This window comes from Lampris incognitus, chromosome 4, assembly GCF_029633865.1.
Source record: "Lampris incognitus isolate fLamInc1 chromosome 4, fLamInc1.hap2, whole genome shotgun sequence".
Taxonomy (NCBI): Eukaryota; Metazoa; Chordata; class Actinopteri; order Lampriformes; family Lampridae; genus Lampris; species Lampris incognitus.
This window is the reverse complement of record NC_079214.1, coordinates 11,768,304-11,785,049: the sequence shown is the minus strand read 5'-3', so window position 1 is coordinate 11,785,049 and position 16,746 is coordinate 11,768,304. Positions and strand designations below refer to the sequence as shown.

At 41.4% G+C, this 16,746-nt stretch overlaps 2 protein-coding genes across 4 annotated transcripts in view; both read right to left on the bottom strand.

Moving 5' to 3' along the window:
* arl6 (ADP-ribosylation factor-like 6) lies at positions 1-10,159 on the bottom strand. 2 transcript variants are annotated; one of them, XM_056279028.1, is made up of 8 exons: positions 10,009-10,159; positions 8,562-8,726; positions 8,196-8,257; positions 7,957-8,025; positions 7,743-7,837; positions 7,279-7,408; positions 2,180-2,235; positions 1-738 (listed from the first exon to the last, which is right to left on the bottom strand). In XM_056279028.1, the coding sequence occupies exons 2-8, from the start codon at positions 8,682-8,684 to the stop codon at positions 713-715; spliced, it is 561 nt and encodes a 186-aa protein (XP_056135003.1). In that variant the 5' UTR covers positions 8,685-8,726; positions 10,009-10,159; the 3' UTR covers positions 1-712. The 2 variants fall into 2 exon arrangements, with proteins under 2 accessions (XP_056135003.1, XP_056135004.1); XM_056279029.1 differs by having other exon boundaries at positions 8,562-8,722.
* Positions 10,160-13,777: 3,618 nt separating this feature from the next.
* Positions 13,778-16,746, bottom strand: part of epha6 (eph receptor A6) — a 92,422-nt gene continuing 89,453 nt past the window's right edge. For both annotated transcript variants that reach the window (XM_056278608.1, XM_056278609.1), the window contains exons 16-19: positions 16,069-16,218; positions 15,625-15,818; positions 14,839-14,988; positions 13,778-13,892 (exon numbers count right to left, since the gene is read on the bottom strand). In XM_056278608.1, coding sequence (XP_056134583.1) covers positions 13,778-13,892; positions 14,839-14,988; positions 15,625-15,818; positions 16,069-16,218 — 609 coding nt within the window. The remainder of the gene's footprint in view (positions 13,893-14,838; positions 14,989-15,624; positions 15,819-16,068; positions 16,219-16,746) is intronic.

The following is a 16,746-nucleotide window of genomic DNA, read 5'->3' as shown; positions in this document are numbered from 1 at the left end:
ACATAGAAGGTGGCAACCCTGGGACAGACATACACACATACAGAGACTCCTAGCATGATGGTCATAATAACGGGAGCTAATGTGGAGTCTCGCAGAGCTAACTCGAACACGATGGCGAACGTCAACAAGTTCATTTGTTGGTCCATAATTTAACCAGCTGACGAGCAAAAAAAACTGATAGGCTAAATGTTCTTTCTTGCTGCTGGGAGCTCCCCGCACCGTTTTAAGATAAAGACATTTTCTCTTTTAATTAAACGTATGCTAAAAGGCATGTCAAGGAAGTGTGTGACGGGGTTTGTGTTATTCTGAATTTTGACACCAAGCTTTTCATTTTTACCGCAAATGCATATCAGTTCCAAATATCGGCTATCGGTCTCCTTGATTACAAATAATCGGTATCGCCCCGGGAAAAAAACACATCGGTCAACCCCTAATCTAGAGTCACAGACCTTTCTTAGACCAAATCTGTCATATAAAAAAGTTTATCACGGTACCTCCAAAAACAGTTTTTAAAACAGAGTAAGTCAGTCCTTCATTCCCCAACAGATCTTCGAAACAACTTTCGGCCTGTGGTTTATGTGTGTGTGTGTGTGTGTGTGTGTGTGTGTGTGTGTGTGTGTGTGTTTACACTGTGGGAATGTGAACAAGGCTCCTCTGTTGTTGTGGATCCGGTGATGCTGGTTTTTCTGCGTCCAGTAGCTTCTTTAGGCCCTCATGTTCTCATCGATCTGATTTGATCTGGAGGGCACAGGTGTCAAGTACCACATCATAAAAACAAATACCACGACTTAAAACAAAATTATTCATGTATAATTTGTCTCATCATGGAGGGATAAAGTGTCACTGTAAATCAATATCACTTTAATTCTGTTTATCCAATACCTCTTTTCCTCACTGTTTTAATCATATATCTGCACCCAGAGAAATTAAATAGGGGTATGGCCAAAATGACTAAAACTAAATGGTAATCAGTCTTATTGCAGATTAAATGTGGATTTGCTGTACTGCATACAACACAGCTATTAGTCGAGAAACTCTCCAGCTGACACCTGAATGAACTTTTCCTACGTTTGGTATGACTTACAAATTTAATGGGACAATTACTCCTGAAAACAACAAATCATATTTAGTTTTTAGCAGGAGGGTAAACATTTAATCACTGCGTTGGGGGGGGGTTGTCTCTTTTCACCACAAAGTTGACTCTATAGTAATAGGAAATAGGGAAGACTACTAGTCAATACATCAGTGTATAATCTCAAAACTACATTTTAAACTTAAATTGAGCTAAATTATGATTGTAACGGTTAACGACAGGAGAAAAGGGAGGTGGGAGGTTGTTTTCTCCCCTAAATGGGAATTTGTAAATGTCCCATTCTACTTTCTACGAAGCTTTAATGTGGTACAAACAGCTAATACTCACTGTGAAATTTGGTCTATGGGCAGATTTAAATGAGATAGAACAGAACATGTTAAAAGGAAAAATAAATGCTGTTGTTGCTGCTGTGAATGAGCAAGCTTTACAAGGATTAAATAGTGTGTTGCATTATTTACACAATTCTGTTAAGGAAATGATCTAGGATGTGATCCGCTGATGTGTACAGATAACTGAACTCTTGATAAAAGCCTAGAAAAGCACATTATTGAATAATGATCTGGGTGACAAGGAAAAAAAATTGTATTTTTCTCCATTTACATAGTAAATGGGTACTCAGGCATTCTGTGATCACGATAAGATATACAAAATAAATGAATCAATCTGGCACATACTACCTGTGAGTCTTTTGTATATACTATATATATATCATGAAAGCTGCCGCCATGTTCATTAATTTCAGTTTCAATATCCTCACATAGCATCAATACCTAGAACCTTTGGCCTATCATATCTAACATGATGGGATTGGAAATGGACATTGCATGCCTCCTGTTGTCCCAAGAATATCAAACTCTATAAACTTCATGGTTCCAATTATGTGAAAGATAATGTTTTAATCTTGTTGTGGAAAAAATTTAGCAGTCACAAATAGCATGTCAAAAAAATGCAAGGATTGACTGTACTAAATATATTGAACAGTAAATTACAAATCGTCACCCAGTTTGATTATGAATTTAAAACAGTATAGCATGACTACACTTGGGGATTGGGCCTTCATTGTTTGTGTGTTTATTCTCATCATACCTTGCAGCCAGTCGACACCCTCCTGCAAACCTTCTCCCTTGACAGCGTCACTTGCACTGAAACGTATCAACAGGCACTATTATGACAACTGATTTGCATTATGGGAATTCAAACTCTGTTCTGATTCCATGTTGTCAGCGTGTGTGTGTGTGTGGATACATTTATAACTTTGTGTGAATTTGAGAAGAAAAAAAACCCAAAACAACTGGGACACACATCTCCTGTTTGGAAATTACATCCAAACCAAATATTTTTAGGCAACCTGTTAACCATATATGAATACAGATTTTTGGCTGGACCGGCTGGTGGGCCAACCATACAAATGCGACTGTCCGTAATTGACTGAATGAGTGACCGTGTTAGCATGACTGACTGACTGATCGTGACCGACTGAGTGATCAGTTCGACACGATTGGGCCGCTGGATCAGGTGACCAACGCCGTTGCTGAAGTTACACGATTGGTCAGCCGAACGCCATGAGGCATGAGGGAGAGTGCACAGTTAAAGCACCCGAAATAACAATCACTCTGATAAAACACCCACTGGCAGATTCACAAAAGGATTGTGCAGCTTTTGCAGCCGCTAAACCTGCACAAATAAGACAAAAAGAAACCAAGTGATTTTCAAAGCACCCGCAAAAGGTGAAATGTATGACGTTATTTTTGTGTTTAATGCAATGATAAAAAACTGCTTTGAGAGAATAGTTCTCCCAATCAAGTTTTTAAGTAAAAACATGAACTGACAATAAAAGTATCTGTATTGCAAACAAATGACCCATTATAGTTTTATTAGTTTTGGTCACAGACTTGAGAATTTTGCCTTTGAAGCAGGCCTCTTCTTTGTGTAACAAAACGTTTTGGTTGCAAATCAGTCCTCCTTGGTTGTGAATCAATAAGTTTTACTTGCAAGTTGAACTGGACGTAGTAGGCGGGATCTATGCTGATGGATGAGAAAAGTTTCTAGTGGTTGGTTTGACTTGAGCCGCCCAATGACTGCAGGAATAGGCTCCAGCATCCCCGCGACCCTGAGAACAGCATAAGCGGTTCAGCTAATGGATGGATGGGTTTGACTTGAATCCACAGCAAGGCTAGACCCACAATAGCTTGTTTACAGTCACATGATTCCGATGACGCGTGAAATTCAGACGGAGGGCAGGAAGTGAAAAGCAGAATGGACGAGATGGATTTTAGACGAAATTACGAGAGAAAGGTACAAACTGAAAAAAACAAGACATGTTGGACTTGATTCTTATGTTATGAAGAGCAGCGATTTTTGAACTAAATTGAAAGACTTGCCTGCTATGGAGGCAGGCGATATAAGCAACTATACCTTGTCTTCCAGACATCCTTCTACTCAAGAAAACAAATGGGGGCATCCAGGCAGTGTAGTGGTCTAGTCCGTTGCCTAGCAACACGGGGATCCTCCGGCTTGGTCGGTCATCCCTACACACAATTGGCCGTGTCTGCGGGTGGGAAGCCAGATGTGGGTATGTGCCCTGGTCACTGCACTAGCGCCTCCTCTGGTCGGCCGGGGCGCCTGTTCGGGAGGGGTGGGGACTGGGGGGAATAGTGCTACGTCCCCCTGGTGAAACTCCTCACTGTCAGATGAAAAGAAGCGGCTGGCGACTCCACAAGTATCGGAGGAGGCATGTGGTAGTCTGCAGCACCCCCTGGCTCAGCAGAGGAGGTGGAGCAGCGACCAGGACGGCTCGGAAGAGTGGGGTAATTAGCCAAAATTGGGGAGAAAAAGGAGGTAACCCCCCCCCCCAAAAAAAGAAAAGAAATAAAAGCATACAAAAGTATGATGGCATACAACGTTTTGGATAGCGGTTGGGTCCACAAGCTTGCTACCAAGGTGCTCCACAATGATTATTGTTTGGTTTTTGCCAGGGTGAGTGGCTTTTCTTCTATTGTTCAGCAGATTAACCTACCAACAAACATTCAATGCCATGGTGCCCCTCGACTTAACGTTAAGGTTGTTTACTTAACATTACCAGGCTAACCACTCTCAAAGATCCGGTGAAAAGCCACTAAGGACGTGGATCATCACGAAACAAGACAGAGAAGTCATTGCAGCTCATTGCAACTGCATGGCAGGGTAAGTTATTTATATTTGCCTGTCTTTTGTGTAACTGTTAATCCTGACTTAAGTGTTAGAGGTGCTGCTTGTAGCTATTGTTTTAAATCTATCACTAGTGCACACCCAATACAATTTTCCATTTGTGGTAAATAAAGAAATGTCTATTCTATTCACAGATTGTCAGAATCCTGTTCTCACATAGGGGCAGTTGTGTTTTCCGTTGAAGCTGGTGTTAAGATGTGAGGTACAGCCTCCTGCACAACGGAAAAGTGCAAGTGGCTGATGCCATCACATGTAAAAAAGGTGTTTAAGTGTACATAACATTGTTTTTGTTTTTTTACAAGATGTCTGTACATGTAACTGTAGCCTTGGGAAATGACATTAACTTTTAACTTCTAAAACACACTTCTGCAGATTCTAACACGGGGAAACTAAGATCAAACACTGCAGCTACAATTTCAATGGTTTGTCTTAGACTACGAAAAACAACACAAATTGTAGTTGCAATGTCATTTCTTAAATGTTCCATGTTATGGACCACAGAAGTGTATGGTAGAAGTTGTCAGTTACTGTCATTTCAGATTCCTGCCGACCAACTCCAAAGTTTCTACACTCAACACTAAATATTAAATTACCATTTCATTTTTTTTGCTCATTGTTTCTGTGTGTTGTTTACAGTTATGGGTGCAAACATGAGGCACGAGCCAGAAGAGTATGAGAAGCTGATGGGTCTGGAGCACGAGGATGTCTCCTGTATGGAAAGTGGCCTCAGCCATACATGGGAGCCTCACCTGACGGGATTGTCATGGAACTGGGATTTGCGAGATACAGGTAATATTACGGCTCATTATAAACGGGCTAAAAACATGTTCCGACGTATAAATTCATAATTTTACTTTAATGTAAAGACAGAAAGCCTTTAAACTGTGGGACGATATTAGCATGAGTACTTGTTTACATGGTTAGTTCACTGATTCCTTGTATGAAATAGGTGTTTTTTGTTTACCTGATATGTTCCGACTGCCAAGCCTGCAGTCTTCATCAGAAATGCTGCTGACGCTTCCTGTCAGCTGATTTATGTGGTAACAGGTAGGACGACCATGTCCGCATAAATCAGCTGACAGGAAGCGTTGGAATTTAGCCTCTAGGCTATATATAAAATTCACTAAAAACACAATGCATTGTGTTATTATTCTGTTAGTATATCAACATTTTTATATATCATATATATTTATATCACATTAACAGCAGCTAAAGAGCCAAAGTTTTTTTCATTTCATATTAACTGTCAGTTTATTTTCTTTTATATCATGAAATGACATGTCACCCGCTCAGCTGACCATGTTTTTTAGACAGAGAAAAAGACATAGTAATCATTGCTAATGATCAAAGTTTATTTTATTTCATAGCTTTTGTCAATAATTATTGAGTTAGTTTGCACTACTTGGCTTTGTTACTTTTACCTTGAAAATGACAAATCAACCCCTTGAGTAGAACATTACTTTTACCAACCATGACCCGTCTATAGGCCATGTTCACCAGTTTTCATAATTTCTTACTCCAGTGGGATGACCTACTCTGATGAATTTGACAAGGCACAGCAGATAACTCCAATCTTACCAATCACTCACCTGGTTTTGTTGCCATTTGTTCAATAGGCATGCCCCTACTTTACAGAATCTTAAATTTCCTTCCGACTAATCCTTATAACCCTTTCGACATAAATGCGCACATTAGCTATTTTTCTAGTTTGTTCCACCTCGTATGCTGACAACTGTCTTTTACCCTTACTGAACGCAGGTATCTATAGCGAAGCACAGCAGAATCCTACACTATCCCCGACATTAAACCCACGGTCTGCTAGAACAATATCTCCAGGTAACAGGTTTTTTAGGAGGTCACTCTCTTCAGTAATCTGCTTATCACCAACTCTTCCTCCCCAGGCAGGAGATATGTAGGAGACATACCCTTGAGGAGCAACACTGATCAGAAACTTCACAGTATGATGACGCTTATAGTTTGACCACCTTTGTGCTCTAGCAAGCAAATTAGAAGGTCTTTCAATAAATACTTCAAAAAAGTCTATGATCATAACAACGCTACATCCAAATGCTTGCCTGATTGCCACTGTAGCTTGAAGAACATCTCACATCTCACACTTAAAACTCCAACCTCTCATGAAGTATGGCATTAACTTGTGCCAAACTCTAGAAACAGAGGAGTAAGAGACGTTGAACCTGAGAGCCATATCTTTCAGAGGAAGATTTAGTCTCAACCTATTCTTTGTGAATTTGCCTGTCAATACAGAGCGAGTTTTCGAAAAATGAGAGACATCCGCAGATAGAAATAGAGGAAAGATGAGTGAGGGGGAGTTAACAGATCATTAGAATAGATATACTTACACTTAAGTTCTCTTTCAAATCAAACATACCAAGATGAGTGTAAAGTATTGTTCTCGAATGTAGCTTAACCATGTCATGTGATAAGCTACTTCAGTAAACTTTAACAACAAATATTACTGGGACCACAACAGAAAACTGTTTTTTGCTTTTCATAATAGAAATGTTCATGCTTATATCTGTCTTCAGTGTAAGCGCTATGCAGGGGATTTAATAGGCTGACATATGGAAAGAAATAAACCGTTGTAATGTCAGCAGTCATGCGAGGGAACAGATTGTCCATTTCATTCTATAAATGTATAGATGTCAGATGTCACCTTTCAAGAATTGAACTTTCTAAAGGTTTTCATTTCCTTTGGATAGCTGAGAATTGCCAATTACATTACAGATTAGTTTGGATACAATAATGTTAGTATGATAACCAGCCCTCCTAGTGTGTATGTGTGTGCATGGTTTCATACTGAACAATAATTAACAATATCCTTCTTAACAGCTACACACAACTATAAGCAAACGAATGCATGTATATGCATGCTTGTGAGTGTGTGTGTGTGTGTGTGTGTGTGTGTGTGTGTGTGTGTGTGTGTGTGTGTGTGTGTGTGTGTGTGTGTGTGTTCATACCAGATGTGCCAAGGTTTGTCTTTGATCTTCTCCAGAAAGAGCAGCTGTGAGACCTTGACAGAAGACAGAGCATCTCTCACATCTATCTTGTTGGCAAAGAACAGGATGGGGATCCTCCTGTGTTTAATATCTTCAGTAAGAGCAAGACAAATAATACGTGAACATTGTTTCACCATTTAGCAACGTCTTTAAACTTAATGAATAAGAAGTGACACAGAATTGTGGATTAAGGCAAAATGGGGAAATTTATTTAACAAAGTAAATCAAATATATCCCCCCTTTCTCTAATGGTAGTAGGTGACAATACAAAATACTGATTCAAAGACAAATCAACAATATTTTTCCCCACAGTAAAGTTGTAAAGAGGTAAAAAGCCAGGCTAGACATGTCACAACAAATCATTAGCCAGGATGCAAACCCATACAGTAACAACTTAAAGGATCATAAAAGTAACACTGACTTACCAGCATGATTTAGTAATGTGTCAAGCTCCTCTTTGGCCACTACCATCCTCAACTTGTCTGCACTGTCAATGACAAATATGATGGCTTGCCCCTCCCTGAGAAATAAAATATACTGCGTCAGAGAGGAGTCAGTGAAACAAAAACCGTGGTATAAACTACAGGCACATCAGAAAGGACAGCAAAACCATAAGAGTGGTTTATGTTGGCTCCTCACTTGTAGTAGTGTTCCCAGAGGTTTCTGTATCTGCCCTGGCCTGACATGTCAAACACTGTGAAAGAAAGACTGAAGAGAAAAGTGAAGACAAGAGAAAACAGAAGAACAACATTTGAAATGGGTGAAGCATGACTCATCAGACAACAAAAACGTCATATTAAACCACATGAAGCAGATTAAATTGCACAGAAGGTGGGAGAAAATGTCCAACTGGTTGGTGAATCACAGCAGAAAACTACCTTGATGTCTTGAACTTTTCTATGCTGAAGCCAATGGTTGGGACGATGTCTTGGGTCTGGGCCTGTGAGATAAATAAATTATGTCTGACATTAAACACCAAATGTTGACTGTAGATTAGAAAGATGCCATGTCTTATTAAAACTTAAATAAAAATCATGATTAGATTGGAAATTTACCAATAATTTTGGAGATTATGTGGAGGTTTAACAGTATTTCATATTTGATATAACCAACACAAGAGGTGAAGTGCAGGCTTGATGGCTTATATTACCATTGAGCTATATGGTAATTAGGTTTTAGTTTTAAAGATACTGCCTCAACACCAGCATCAGTGTAGCAAGCTGTGATTATATGGATGGACTCACATTGGAGGGTTTTAGTTGGTTGATGATGGTGGTTTTGCCGCTGTTGTCCAGTCCCAGGCACAGCACGTTCACTTCCCTCTTCTTCAACCCCAGCCATCCTGCTAGCTTGTCAAACAGCCCCATTGGCTAGAAAGCTACCATTAGCTGCTTGTCACTCAGATCTTCCTGGTCAACAACATGAAGGAATTAAAAGGTAACATGATACCCACAACAGAATTCACATCAGTTATTTCTGTGACAGATCAAACTTGTTAAGAAGATAAACTCGTCTTTCTCTAAGCTAGAAACCAGAGTAGTAGAAACCATGAGTGCTTATCATCAGTTTTATATCTCATGTTCTTGAAATAAAAACACGTTCCTTATCTGGTTATGGTTTCCAATTTCTCAGTGACAACAGAACATTGACAGACATTAAATCCTTGATAACTTTTGGATTGGTCTGACTTCATATCCTCTAGCTGATATAAATTAATCATTCCTTGACTGTGGATGGATGGCTACAAAATAGCCTGTCTCATCTCATATTTGTATTTGGTGCTCCTCTTAGCCCTTTTTATGATATTTAATGTCATATGGAATTCTTTTGTTGGTTTTACCTTGTGTTGTAACCTCGCTTTGAAAAAGCAGTATGCTATAACACACACCAATTATGGCACTGATGCAGCTAGCTAAATATTACATACACATACATACAAATCCTCTAGACGAAAACCTTTGATCTTTCATTCTTAAGAAGGACATAAAGATTAGACATACGTGTCAGCGTTATGGAAGTCTACTGACCAGGGGGCTTGCAATGCCCCTGGTGGATTTAACAAGCTGTCATTTAACATGGATATATGTTTACCTTCTTGGAGCTTCGTTTCCCCCCCCCCCCCCTCTATCTTTTGTTCTGATATACTATCTGTTATTGCCTTTGAGGTTCCTCTGTTCACTTTAGCTAGGGAGATAACGTGCTAACGGAGGTGGCTATTTGGTGTATACTAATATGCACCGATTAGTTAGCTAGTGGCCTTCAAAGTGTCGACCGTTAAGTTTACGGGACAGCAATTGGTTTATCGGCGTTAAATCTGAACACTTGCCTTAATTGCTGTTAGCAAGTTTTTACTTTAGCTAACATCGCCTTCTCTGCTGACCAGGCTAACGCTAATCCCTCGCCAGGCTAATGTTGCTAGACAACGTTGGCTAAAACCTTAAGCCAGTGGTTACCAAACCCACCAGATATGCAGGCTGCTTAGACATGCCAACACTCAGTCGACGTTGACTTTATTCATAAATGTCTTTTATCGGATAAGATCGCGGGACGGTAAGAAGAGCTGTTGGCACAGAAACCTTAACACAGTTTGGCTAAACCATACTAGCTAGCACTATTTAATGAGCCGGTTAACGTTGTTAGCTTGCCTTCTCGCTCAGCACAGAACGCCGTTTTATACCCAAAATATTTTACCTGTGAATCCTTGAGATATTGCTTCCGAGATACATTAAATAGTCTTCGGATATTTTGCCAAATGAAAACGTGTCAAGCCATTTGCTCCTAGGCTCCTCCAGCGTGTGTGAAATAATCATTTACACCCGGTTGCTAAGAGACGACGGGGCCTCACCGCGACTCAGGGTCGCCATCTAACGGCCGACGGGTTTCATTACAGCGACTCGCCTGACGTCTCACTGTCCCATTATCTCTATTCTAAAACTCCCGACATAAAATCATTTTTAATTCTAAAACTCCAACATAAATGCATTTTAAATGTTAAAACTCCAGTATAAAAGCAGATTTTTTTTTAAATTTTTTGGTATTTGATACCTTTATTGGATAGCGACAGTTGCAGGCAGACAGGGAATGATGGCGAGAGAGAGGGGTGTGACCATGGGTGTATTATAGTCCATGGGTATGACTTGCAACAAGAGGCTGGCTGGATTCGAACCGGCAACGTTGAGGCCATATGCGTTGTAACCATTTGACTATGGAGATGCCTCAAGTATTTTAAATTCCAAAAGTCCTGCATAAAAGCATTTTAAATTGTAAAATTCCAACAGATGAGTAACATCATGGCCCCTACTCCACTGAAGTTCATGAAATAGAAAAAAAATCTCTTCAGCAAAAGAAAAGCTATATCTCCTAGGTAAAGGTTGGTTTTAAGTTATGTTATAGGGCTAAGTATTGACATTTTAAGATAATGCTTCATTAACTGATTGTTTTCCCGACTTTACTGCTGGCCACCTGGCTGGGTAGTAGTTGGTTAACAACACCTACACTGCAAAAAATGAAATCTTAACAAGTGAAAATATCTTGTATTTGGTACAATAAGTCCAGTATTGAGTAGAATTATCTTGAATTATCTTATTCCACTGGAAGATAATTTTGCTTATTTCAAGTTTCCCCCCCCCCTGATTTTTAATTTAATCGTTTTAAGAAAACAAGATTAACATTTATTTAAAACAAGATTAAATTGAAGAAAATCAAGAAAAAAAACTTGAAATAATCAAAATTATCTGCCAGTGGAATAAGATCATTCAAGATAATTCTTCTCAATATTGAAAATAGTGAAAATATAAGATATTTTCACTTGATAAGATTTCATTTTTTGCAGTGTAGTGTTGTATTTTGGTATTTTTCAATTTGTTAAGTACAAGTGACATTTTTGAAGAGCAATTTTAATCAGAAATGAGGAGGTAAGCATTCACTTTGATACTATTTATATACATTTTTTCACATTTGTATACTGATTTCAAATATTTGTAATTCAACGTGGCCTGAAATGATAGAAACGATGCTCCTAAATGAGCGAGCGGTATTTCTAGTAAGCAGATGAAAAAAGTCTTTTTTTTTGTTGCTAAAATCATATTTAAAATACAATTTCTCTGTAATAATTGAATCAAAACAAGCTTATCAAAACAAAGGGCTGTACAACAAAAATTATATTAAATGTGATTAAACTGTTTTCACACAGAACTGACTTCTACCCAGGGGGTTAAAATGTATTCAAGCACAAGCAGAAGCTGTATAGTGGATATGCAACCATTTAATCAAAGGAAGAAAAAAAAAAGCCAGATTGTGAGCAGTCTGCCATAGACTTCAACAAAGCAGGAACCACAAACTGGGACCCGGCGGAACCCGGAACAATCTTGGAATGTTCTGATGACATCATCTAAAAAAAAACACGGACACATCCATGTTTGTTTCATTCACCATTAAGAGCAAGCGGGACATCTTACTTGTCTCCATAATACTCCATCCGATAAGCCATCTACTGTGTCTAGACATTTTGGGGTACGACGAGAGAAGGTAAACTGTATTAACCCCCCGTGCTGCCCAGTGGAGCGTCACTGTAATTACAAAAATAATATAGCACACTTGAATAATCTATAATTCAGATGCAACAACAGGTATGCATGATAGAGTTTCTCATTGCGAGTGACTTTACAGTGCTCCGTGCCGGTTCCTCCTCGGCCACCCCTGAGCACTGGTCTGACAAACCCACCTGCTGATTCTTCACGTCCAGAAAACGTGTGCTAGTCTTTTGAGTCAAACTTAAAGAGGGTGCTGGGGATCGTGTGTCTGGGCGTGTCCACGGGTACGTACGTGTGCGTGTCGTCTACCTTGAAGCCTACATGTATCATGGATGTTGCTTATTTGTACACATCTGGGTGTCCTCCTCTCTAGCTTAGTAAATTTAATACAATACACAAACTGCTGTTGTGAAAAGGTGCCCCTCTTTACTAGTTAGTGGAACTCCATGATGACATTTCTGACCAATATCTTTTTAGGATTTTTTTTCTCCCCAGTTGGATCCGGCCAATTAACCCCACTCTTCCGAGCTGTCCCGGTCGCTGCTCCACCCCTCTGCCAATTCGGGGAGGGCTGCAGACTACCACACGCCTCCTCCGACACATGTGGAGTCGCCAGCCGCTTCTTTTCATCTGACAGTGACGAGTTTCGCCGGGGGGGGGGACGTAGCGTGTGGGAGGATCACGCTATTCCCCCCAGTTCCCCTCCCAATAGGCGCCCCGGCCGACCAGAGGAGGCGCAACTGCAGCGACCAGAACACATACCCACACCCGGCTTCCCACCCGCAGACACGGCCAACTGTGACGCCCGACCAAGCCGGAGGTAATACGGGGATTCGAACCGCCGATCCTCGTGTCGGTAGGCAACGGAATAGCCCGCTACGCTACCCGGACACCCTTTCTAACAATATCATCATCATCGTCATCATTCCTCTGTATGGTTGATATTAGATATTATGCAACTTTCACCAACAACATGTATTTAAAAGTCTTGCACCAACACGGGGCATCACTGACCAACCTATCAGAAATGAGCTGGATTTTAATCGTCTTGGTCAGACGGTTGTGTGAGTTGGCCTGAGATGGCTTCAATCTGACAGAAAAACAAATAAAACTGGTTTGCTGATTAAATGGAGGACCAATAATACTGAATAAAACATACACCTTTCACAGGACATGACATACAGGGCATACTGCATTATCATGACAGTAGAATATACATTTCTATAAAATCTCATGACATTCAACGGTCTTAAGCTCACGAAGAAAAAAACATTGATTGTATCTATCATACAGTCAACCTGTTTTTCTAGTGTAAATTTTTTTTTTTCAGAAATCATCAGGAAAATTGTAAGACATGTTAACCCAGTCCTTCATGCCTTTGAATACTGCCATCTCACAACACCCGGGAAGTCTTCATGTATTCACCGCAGAACATATATTGTTCTGCTTTTCAGCGTTTATCATATCAACAGTCACCATACAATGCCATACAATATCGACGCTTTACACCTCCTCTCTTGTCACGAGGTAACAGATTTGATCCCATTCAAAGTCAGTAGAATTCATTGGATTGTCACTAAGAAAGATAAGAGGTATTGGTGGCCACTTGAATAGAACTAGGGAAAATGAGTCCTAAATTCAAGTTAGTGCTAGTACTGGCTGAGACACAGAGACCACATCTGGCCAAAGTTAACAGAGGTTGGTTGTTGTTGAGCCGTTACTGACCGTGGTCCATAATAAGATGAGTGTTTATTAGATTTACCTCACTTGGTCTTGAGTACTACCAGCGCTTAGCATGAGCAGCGTGTGGTGTCTGCTACATCTAAGAGTCTGGGTGTTGGGTGGAATTAGTCGAATGTCAATGCCGAGGAAGTGTGGTTCACGTCCCGCTGGGTGCATACACCCAAACCTGTCTTTATGCAACGTTCTCAGACTTGAAAGCCGCTCTGTTGGATGTGGTGAAGTTGCAGTCGGAGAGATTGTATGCTGCTAATGATTCTCCTCTGATGGCCGATGAGGCACACCCCGATACGCCTGATGTCACTGGAGGGCAGAGGGAAAGATTTTTCAGCATTTAGAAGGTCGGCTCGGTTTCAGCGGGAGATCTATCAACACAGCCACGCTATGAATCCCAAGTTATCTACTTCACTTCAGCTTTCACAAAGGGTACCTTGTCTATAAAAAGAACTTTATATGTTGAAAAATAGCGTTTTTAGTTCTACTCAATTTGGTAACTCAACACCATCCAGTCCAAGTACGAAAACATCCTTTTGTGAGAAAAAAAGTCTTAGTGCATGTTCATAGGACATTGTTACCCAATTTGAAAAATACATACACATCTACACCTTTATGATTACATGGCTTGCACACACAGGCTTGCACACACAGATTTAACACTCTTGTGTTTTCTAACATTCATTCATCCATCCATTATCCAAACCACTTGTCCTGCTCTCAGGGTCGCCGGGTTGCTGGAGCCTATCCCAGCAGTCATTGGGCAGCAGGCGGGGAGATACCCTGGACAGGCCGCCAGTCCATCACAGGGCCCACGCCCACACACACACACACACACACACACACACACACACACACACACACACACACACACACACATTCACACCTAGTATGGCGGATTCACCTGACCTACATGTCTTTGGACTGTGGGAGGAAACCGGAGCACCCGGAGGAAACCCACGCAGACACGGGGAGAACATGCAAACTCCACACAGAGGATGACCCGAGACGACCCCCAAGGTTGGACTACCCCGGGGCTCAAACCCAGGACCTTCTTCGCGTGAGGCGGCTGAGCTAACCACTGTGCCATCGTGTCGCCTGTTTTCTAACATGCCCAACGGAATAGATAAAAGTTTTCCTGGCTGGCCATTTTTGCACAGCTTGTTCCGACATCCCGCTTAGTGCAGCTGAACTGTGTCTCTTCACCTTATACGGTACTTCCTACAATGGCCATGGTTTATGATATTGGACTCACTCTATACTCATGGTCGATATAGAATCCAGTGTTGTGTAGCCTGCTGCCAGGAAATTGTTCTTGTATTGGCTCATTTTGATAGAGTCAAGCCAATCGCCGATTGAGATGAAAAGAGGGTAGTCTGGCATGTCCTCTGGGGATTCAGGGTAACTAAAAAGTAAAACAGGCAACAATTACAAAAATGTAGACTTGCACAGGACTGTAGAGTACTTTTTTTTGGGAGGCTGGGATTTTTCTCCTTTTTAATCCCCAATTGTACTTGGCCAATTTCCCCACTGTTCTGAGCCGTCCCGGTCGCTGCTCCACCCCCTCTGCAAATCCGGGGAGGGCTGCAGACTACCACATGCCTCCTCCGATACATGTGGAGTCGCCAGCCGCTTCTTTTCACCTGACAGTGAGGAGTTTTGCCAGCGGGACGTAGTGCGTGGGAGGATCACGCTATTCCCCCCAGTTCCCCCTTCCCCCCTGAACAGGCGCCCCGATCAGCCAGAGGAGGCGCTAGTGCAGCGACCAGGACACATACCCACATCCGGCTTCCCACCCGCAGACACGGCCGATTGTGTCTGTAGGGATGCCCAACCAAGCCGGAGGTAACACGGGGATTCGAACCAGCGATCCCTGTGTTGGTAGGCAATGGAATAGACCACTACACCACGCCTGAAGAGTATTTTTTTGAGAAAGAAAGGTGATAACAACTTAATAGCGCACTTGTGTTATTCTCACTGATTGAAATTCTGCTAACTTGAGTACAGTATGAGGTTAGTTTGTATCAATGTGCATTCTGACCTGTGTACATTGTTCACTACTGTGAGCAGACTACTGGGGTTGCGTATGAGCTTGTCCAGGAAAGTAAGAATTTCACTGAAGTTGGGGCGCTGGACACGTTCCTTCTGCCAGCAGTGCATCATCAGTTGGTGCAGCGCCACAGGGCAGCCCATTGGTGCCGGTAGACGGTACCCCTCTTCAATGGACAGTATCACCTGAGAGACACAGGAGCATGCTGGCTTTTAGAATTTGCATTCTGTTGTGTGCCGATGAATTTTTATGTTGTTTAAAACTGGGAAAAAAAATAGTTGGCTGATGTTAAGGATGTGTTTCCCAAGCATATTGTTCAAAGCCTGTAGTGTGTATGTGTGTGTGTGTGTGTGTGTGATGATGATGCGTATGAGATCTGAGTATTCTCAACATGTGCTGATCCTGCAGCAGAATTCAACTTCATCAACTGCTCACATCTTGATTGGACATCTCCCAGTAGGGCCTCTCGCCATATGACATCACTTCCCACATGGCAATGCCATAGCTCCAAACATCACTTGCTGAGGAAAACTTGCCATAAGTAATGGCTTCCGGTGCCGTCCAGCGAATTGGTATCTTCCCCCCCTGACAGGAACAACAACATAGAACACGTTTATGAACGAGACGTTCTATATTTAAAAGGATCGATGCCGACCAGCTGACAGTTACAATCATTATGATGCAATGTCTCGAGGGAGAACTTAAGACTTCTAATGTGATGACATCAATTCCGGTCCATTGGAGAACAACGGGATCCATTTGGTTTTGGGCCAAAGGCAATATGAATGGGACTTTTGGATCCCATTTGCCAGTAAAACAGCTGACACTTTAGTAAGCAGAAAGATGACTCATGGCACAGCCATTATATGTTTAAATTTAAAACGGATTGCGTAACAGTCATGGTGCGTAGGTTGTGTCCTCCTTCAAACTGGAGTTGACCTAGCCCGTGAGCTGGCCAACAAAGAAGCTACATATTCCTCTGTGCCCAAAACCATGATGGTTTTCACCCCTCTAAATACTCCTCTATTCATCTTTAGAAACAGATACTATTGGCAAGTGATTATACTGCCATTATGACACTTAATGTGAATCTGAAATGTGACATCAAAGGAT

Excerpts from the sequence above, each read along its gene's own strand:
- arl6 (XM_056279028.1), bottom strand. The coding sequence starts at position 8,684 with ATGGGGCTGTTTGACAAGCTAGCAGGATGGCTGGGGTTGAAGAAGAGG. Across the intron at positions 8,258-8,561 it reads ACCAACTAAAACCCTCCAAT|GCCCAGACCCAAGACATCGT; the intron begins GTGAGTCCATCC and ends TTTATCTCACAG. Across the intron at positions 7,838-7,956 it reads CTCTGGGAACACTACTACAA|GGAGGGGCAAGCCATCATAT; the intron begins GTGAGGAGCCAA and ends TTTATTTCTCAG.